Source organism: Nerophis ophidion, linkage group LG06 (assembly GCF_033978795.1).
Source record: "Nerophis ophidion isolate RoL-2023_Sa linkage group LG06, RoL_Noph_v1.0, whole genome shotgun sequence".
Taxonomy (NCBI): domain Eukaryota; kingdom Metazoa; phylum Chordata; class Actinopteri; order Syngnathiformes; family Syngnathidae; genus Nerophis; species Nerophis ophidion.
The window spans coordinates 1,935,759-1,943,656 of record NC_084616.1 but is presented as its reverse complement, the minus strand read 5'-3'; the positions used below and the strand labels follow the sequence as shown (position 1 = coordinate 1,943,656).

Below are 7,898 nucleotides of genomic sequence, written 5' to 3'. Positions count from 1 at the left end.
TAACAGGGGCAAAGTGAAAGTGAAAGTAAATACCTGTGGTTTGTATCAGGGCGGATTGAAAGTAGATATTAGATGGGCTGTAACAGGGGCAAAGTGAAAGTGAAAGTAAATACCAGTGGGTTGTATCAGGGCAGAGTGAAAGTAGATACTAGATGGGCTGTAACAGGGGCAGAGTGAAAGTGAAAGTAAATACCAGTGGGTTGTAACGGGGGCAGAGTGAAAGGGAAAGTAGATACCAGTGGGTTGTAACAGTGGCAAAGTGAAAGTAAATACCAGTGGGCTCTAACAGGGGCAGAGTGAAAGTAAATACCAGTGGGTTGTAACAGGGGCAGAGTGAAAGTGAAAGTAGATACCAGTGGCCTGTAACAGGGGCAGAGTGAAAGTAAATACCAGTGGGTTGTAACAGGGGCAGAGTGAAAGTGAAAGTAGATACCAGTGGGCTGTGACAGGGGCAAAGTGAAAGTAGATACGAGTGGCCTGTAAGAGGTGCACAGTGAAAGTGAAAGTAGATACCAGTGGCCTGTAAGAGGGGCAGAGTGAAAGTAAATATCAGTGGGTTGTAACAGGTGCAGAGTGAAAGTGAAAGTAAATGCTAGTGGGATGTAACAGGGAGAAAGTGAAAGTGAAAGTAAAGAAGTCAAGCTGTTGATCAAAAAGCTCATGAAAGCCTCCTAGTGGAGCACACCTGTACTGCAGGTGCTGTGTGGTCGCCATGACAACCAGATTTCTGCTAAGAACTTCTTCTTGCTTGACATTCTCCAACAAAACAAAAGTCTCTGTGTCCTCCTTCAGGTCTTCTACTATTCCACTGGAATATTTGCCAAGGCGGGCGTGTCCCAGCCCGTCTACGCCACCATTGGAGCAGGAGTTGTCAACACCGCCTTCACCCTCCTCTCAGTCAGTATCTCTCTCATGTACTACTCTGATAGTACCTCACTCATGTACTACTCTGATAGTACCTCACTCATGTACTACTCTGATAGTACCTCACTCATGTACTACTCTGATAGTACCTCACTCATGTACTACTCTGACAGTACCTCACTCATGTACTACTCTGATAGTACCTCACTCATGTAGTACTCTGATAGTACCTCACTCATGTACTACTCTGATAGTACCTCACTCATGTACTACTCTGACAGTACCTCACTCATGTACTACTCTGATAGTACCTCACTCATGTAGTACTCTGACAGTACCTCACTCATGTACTACTCTGATAGTACCTCACTCATGTAGTACTCTGACAGTACCTCACTCATGTACTACTCTGATAGTACCTCACTCATGTAGTACTCTGACAGTACCTCACTCATGTATACTCTGCCAGTATTTCACTCATGTAGTACTCTGTGAGTATTTGACATAAAGTATTTGAGATCAAGTTGATGTGAGGATGTTGTGTTGTGTTTGTGTTGCAGTTGTTTGTGGTGGAACACACGGGCAGAAGACTACTACACCTCACGGGGTTGATGGGAATGGCCGTTTGTGCGCTGGTTCTCACTCTGGCCATGGCCTTGTTGGTAAGGACTACTTGCCTTCTACTACTTTGTTGGTAAGGACTACTTGCCTTCTACTACTTTGTTGGTAAGGACTACTTGCCTTCTACTACTTTGTTGGTAAGGACTACTTGCCTTCTACTACTTTGTTGGTAAGGACTACTTGCCTTCTACTACTTTGTTGGTAAGAACTACTTGCCTTCTACTACTTTGTTGGTAAGGACTACTTGCTTTCTACTACTTTGTTGGTAAGGACTACTTGCCATCTACTACTTTGTTGGTAAGGACTACTTGCCTTCTACTACTTTGTTGGTAAGGACTACTTGCTTTCTACTACTTTGTTGGTAAGGACTACTTGCCTTCTACTACTTTGTTGGTAAGGACTACTTGCCTTCTACTACTTTGTTGGTAAGGACTACTTGCTTTCTACTACTTTGTTGGTAAGGACTACTTGCCTTCTACTACTTTGTTGGTAAGGACTACTTACCTTTTACTACTTTGTTGGTAAGGACTACTTGCCTTCTACTACTTTGTTGGTAAGGACTACTTGCCATCTACTACTTTGTTGGTAAGGACTACTTGCCTTCTACTACTTTGTTGGTAAGGACTACTTGCCTGCTACTACTTTGTTGGTAAGGACTACTTGCCTGCTACTACTTTGTTGGTAAGGACTACTTGCCTTCTACTACTTTGTTGGTAAGGACTACTTGCCTTCTACTACTTTGTTGGTAAGGACTACTTGCCTTCTACTACTTTGTTGGTAAGGACTACTTGCCTTCTACTACTTTGTTGGTAAGGACTACTTGCCTTCTACTACTTTGTTGGTAAGGACTACTTGCCTTCTACTACTTTGTTGGTAAGGACTACTTGCCTTCTACTACTTTGTTGGTAAGGACTACTTGCCTTCTACTACTTTGTTGGTAAGGACTACTTGCCTTCTACTACTTTGTTGGTAAGGACTACTTACCTTCTACTACTTTGTTGGTAAGGACTACTTACCTTTTACTACTTTGTTGCCTTCTATATTGCCCTAGTTTTTCTTATCAGACCCATTTTTAGTATGTTTTTGTCTGTGATGAAAATTCTGCAAAACAATTGGCTCACTTTTCATGTTTTAGTTTTATGACAAAATTTTTGATGAAAATTTTGCAAAAATATTTCCCCGGTTTTTCTACACTGTATCGGTTATGGGACATTTACTTTCTCTGTCTTTTAGTTTTCCACCAAAACATTTATTGCCCCAGTGTAACCATCTGGGTTATCGTACTAGTTTAACCATCTGTGTTATCATACTAGTTTAACCATCTGGGTTATTGTACCAGTTCAACCATCTGGGTTATCGTACCAGTTCAACCATCTGGGTTATTGTACCAGTTCAACCATCTGGGTTATCGTATTAATTTGACCATCTGGGTTATCGTACCAGTTCAACCATCTGGGTTATTGTACCAGTTCAACCATCTGGGTTATCGTATTAATTTGACCATCTGGGTTATCGTACCAGTTCAACCATCTGGGTTATCGTACCAGTTCAACCATCTGGGTTATCGTACCAGTTCAACCATCTGGGTTATTGTACCAGTTTAACCATCTGGGTTATCGTACCAGTTCAACCATCTGGGTTATCGTATTAATTTGACCATCTGGGTTATCGTACCAGTTCAACCATCTGGGTTATCGTACCAGTTCAACCATCTGGGTTATCGTATTAATTTGACCATCTGGGTTATCGTACCAGTTCAACCATCTGGGTTATCGTACCAGTTCAACCATCTGGGTTATTGTACCAGTTTAACCATCTGGGTTATCGTACCAGTTCAACCATCTGGGTTATCGTATTAATTTGACCATCTGGGTTATCGTACCAGTTCAACCATCTGGGTTATTGTACCAGTTCAACCATCTGGGTTATTGTACCAGTTTAACCATCTGGGTTATTGTACCAGTTCAACCATCTGGGTTATCGTACCAGTTTAACCACCTGGGTTGTCGTACCAGTTTAACCATCTGGGTTATCGTACCAGTTCAACCATCTGGGTTATCATACCAGTTCAACCATCTGGGTTATCGTACCAGTTCAACCATCTGGGTTATCGTACCAGTTCAACCATCTGGGTTATCGTACCAGTTTAACCACCTGGGTTGTCGTACCAGTTCAACAATCTGGGTTATCGTACCAGTTCAACCATCTGGGTTATCGTACGACCCACTTTTCATGTGTTCTGTTTTTTGGAGGGCAAAAATGTGTCCAAATGTCGCCCCACTTTTTGAACGCAAAATCACATTTCCTGTTCCAGTTTTCAACCAAAGATTTTGCCTAAATTTAGCCCTGTTTTTTGTCTACCGGGCTGGTTATCCACGACCCACGCCTGGTATGTTTTGCTGTTGGAGCATAAAAGTAGTGAAGCGGTGTGAGTGAGAAGGTGTTTGTGTGTCAGGACGCCCACAGCTGGATGTCCTACGTGAGCATCGTGGCCATCCTGGGCTTCGTAGCCTTCTTTGAAATCGGCCCCGGCCCCATCCCTTGGTTCATCGTGGCAGAACTCTTCAGTCAGGGACCCCGGCCTGCCGCCTTCGCCATCGCCGGCTTCTGCAACTGGTCGGCTAATTTCTTGGTGGGCATGAGCTTCCCGTACGTGGAGGTAAGACCGAGTCCAGTCCAGTCCTGTCCAGTCCAGTCCTGTCCTGTCCTGTCCTGTCCTGTCCTGTCTTATCCTGTCCTGTCCTGTCCAGTCCAGTCCAGTCCTGTCCTGTCCATTCCAGTTCTGTCCAGTCCTGTCTTGTCCTGTCCTGTCCTGTCACTAACTATACAACACCTTCTAATAAAGTTACAAAACATTTAAGCTCTTTATTGTTGTTGATCGTGTACTTATCTTTACTTTAGTCCTGACTTATCGTTACTTTAGTCTTGTACTTATCTTTACTTTAGTCTTGTACTTATCGTTACTTTAGTCTTGTACTTATCTTTACTTTAGTCTTGTACTTATCGTTACTTTAGTCTTGTACTTATCGTTACTTTAGTCTTGTACTCATCTTTACTTTAGTCTTGTACTTATCGTTACTTTAGTCTTGTACTTCTCGCTACTTTAGTCTTGTACTTATGTTACTTTAGTCTTGTGCTTAGTCCTGTCCTGTCCTATCCTATCCTGTCCTGTCGTCCTGTCCTGTCCATTCCAGTCCATTCCAGTCCAGTCCTGTCCTGTCCTGTCCTGTCCAAGCAAAAAGGTAAAAAGCTGCTCAGATTTTTGTGTTGCTTTCACATTTATCATCAGAATTGATGAAAGGCAAAGTAGCAAAATAAATTGTGTCTTTACTGAATCTACAGTATGTATATTACAGCATTATTGCAATATTTGTGGTAATTAATGGCAAATGTTAACTTGTTATTTTTGACAGCTGGAGTTATTTCATCGCGCTCTTTTCCCGAGTCAGCTAACTCCGATGTTTTGTTCTGCTAGCTTAGCATATGTTTGACGTACAATGGTTTGATTTTAGCACCATAACATTATTCATATTATTATGATTAGATACACAACATTATTGCTATCATGATGAATAGATGCATATGATGATTGCTGTTATTATGATTGGATGCATAAGATGCTTGGTATTGTTATGAAGAGATGTATGATGTGATTGGTGGTAAGTAGAGTTGTGTTGTGTTCCCTGCAGCAAGCGTGCGGCGCTTACGTCTTCCTCATCTTCAGCGTCCTCCTGCTGGCCTTCTTTGTCTTCACCTACTTCAAAGTTCCCGAGACAAAAGGACGAAGCTTTGAGCAGATTTCAGCAGGCTTCCTCCGTCAGTCGACCGACAAATACTCGCCTTCCCAGGACTTCAACGTACTGAGGGGGGAAGGTCACGACCCTGACCTGTGACACATGTCCTCACGTGACCTTTGTGGGGAAATGTTGGGATGTCATTGACTCCAAACTATCACAGTGAGGAAAGTCACCTGGAAAGTAGCTTGCAAAATAGTTGTATTTGTAAAATGAGACAAGGTTGATAAGTGTAAGGTTGGATCCACGTTGTTGTTGTTGTTGTTGTTGGTTGGGAAATGAGCACATTTTAAAGTCTAATCATCGAGCTGCTGCGAGTCGGCCGGCTGCAGGGGTAGTGATCTTGTGTGTCAGCATGTCTGTGATCTTCTTTTCATTTATTTTTTATTTTTTATTAATTATGTTTTTATTTTTTTTATGTATTTATTTCATTTTTTTCTCCCCCCTCCCTCAGGGGGGGAACTCGACAGGGCCGTTGCTGGTTGTTCCATCTCCATCGTTGGGGTCCCTGTGGGTGGTTCCCGCGGCCCTGCGCTCGGTGGTCCTGTGGCGGCCGACTTGGGTGGGGTGGCCTGGCATCAACTGCGCCATGCTCTCCGGGGTGGAGGTGGGCTCATGGGGACCCGGGTGCTGGTGGGGCGGGGGCGGTCTTCCTATCCGGTTGCGGGGGTCTCCAGATACCCCTGGGTACCCTCGCGCCTTTTTGCCCGTGTGGGGGGTGGTCTCTCGCTGGCTTGGTTGGGGTCTGGCCGTCCGCTGCTTCTCTCGTGCCCTGTCCTCTGCCGGGCGTGTCTGTTTGCAGCCTGCTGCTGGCTCTTCCGGGCGGCACGGTGGGCCGGGCTCTGGGGTTCCCGTCGCTGGCCAGCCTGGCTGCGTGGGGCCGGTGGTCCCTGGTTCCCTGGGTGCCACACCTGCTGTTTGGGTTGGACTCTCTGGACGTCTGGGTGGGGCCGCACTCTGGCTCCCACATATATACTGTACATATACATTCACTGTACAAACATACACATACATATACTGTACATATACATTCACTGTACAAACATACACATACTGTACATATACATTCACTGTACAAACATACATATACACATACTGTACATATACATTCACTGTATAAACATACATATACACGTACTGTACATATACATTCACTGTACAAACATACACATACTGTACATATACATTCACTCTACAAACATACATATAAGCATACTGTACATATACATTCCCTCTACAAACAAACATACACATACTGTACATATACATTCACTGTACAAACATACATATACACATACTGTACATATACATTCACTGTACAAACATACACATACTGTACATATACATTCCCTCTACAAACAAACATACACATACTGTACATATACATTCACTGTACAAACATACATATACACATACTGTACATATACATTCACTGTACAAACATACACATACTGTACATATACATTCACTGTACAAACATACATATACACATACTGTACATATACATTCACTGTACAAACATACACATACTGTACATATACATTCACTGTACAACATACATATACACATACTGTACATATACATTCACTGTATAAACATACATATACACGTACTGTACATATACATTCACTGTACAAACATACACATACTGTACATATACATTCACTCTACAAACATACATATAAGCATACTGTACATATACATTCCCTCTACAAACAAACATACACATACTGTACATATACATTCACTGTACAAACATACATATACACATACTGTACATATACAGTCACTGTACAAACATACATATACACATACTGTACAAATACATTCACTGTACAAACATACATATAAGCATACTGTACATATACATTCACTGTACAAACATACATATACACATACTGTACATATACATTTACTGTACAAACATACACATACTGTACATACACATTTACTGTACAAACATACACATACTGTACATATACATTCACTGTACAAACATACATATAAGCATACTGTACATATACATTCACTGTACAAACATACATATACTGTACATATACATTCACTGTACAAACATACATATACACATACTGTACATATACATTCACTCTACAAACATACATATACATATACATATACTGTACATATACATTCACTGTATAAACATACATATACACATACTGTACATATACATTCACTCTACAAACATACATATACTGTACGTATACATTCACTGTACAAACACACATATACACATACTGTACATATACAAGTACATATACATACATAGACTCATGCACATAATAATATTTCATCAAACATATATTGATGTTGTTGCCCTAGGGTAAACTGGCTAACACAAGGCATATTGACAGAGCTTAACCCATTGTTACTATAACAATCTACAAGGTTAATATAGGTTGCCTCTTTCTCTTCCCCTCCATCTTTCTGTATTCCTTTTTTTTTTTAATCTCTAGCTATCATTATGTATACATATTGTTGCATTTGAACTGTATTGTTGATAATAGAGTTCAACTATTGGTTTTGTTCATGATCAATAACACTTTTTCTATTGGTATTTGTATTGCTCCAGTTTTAGTGTAACAATGCTCATTGTCA

The 7,898-nt window shown here is 41.5% G+C and overlaps 1 protein-coding gene across 1 annotated transcript in view; it reads left to right on the top strand.

Moving 5' to 3' along the window:
• The window catches only part of LOC133554056 (solute carrier family 2, facilitated glucose transporter member 1-like), a 22,399-nt gene extending 16,491 nt beyond the window's left edge, over positions 1-5,908 (top strand). The window contains exons 7-10 of the mRNA XM_061902417.1: positions 793-897; positions 1,425-1,526; positions 3,941-4,144; positions 5,175-5,908. Coding sequence (XP_061758401.1) covers positions 793-897; positions 1,425-1,526; positions 3,941-4,144; positions 5,175-5,378 — 615 coding nt within the window. The 3' untranslated portion in view covers positions 5,379-5,908. The remainder of the gene's footprint in view (positions 1-792; positions 898-1,424; positions 1,527-3,940; positions 4,145-5,174) is intronic.
• Positions 5,909-7,898: the final 1,990 nt, after the last annotated feature.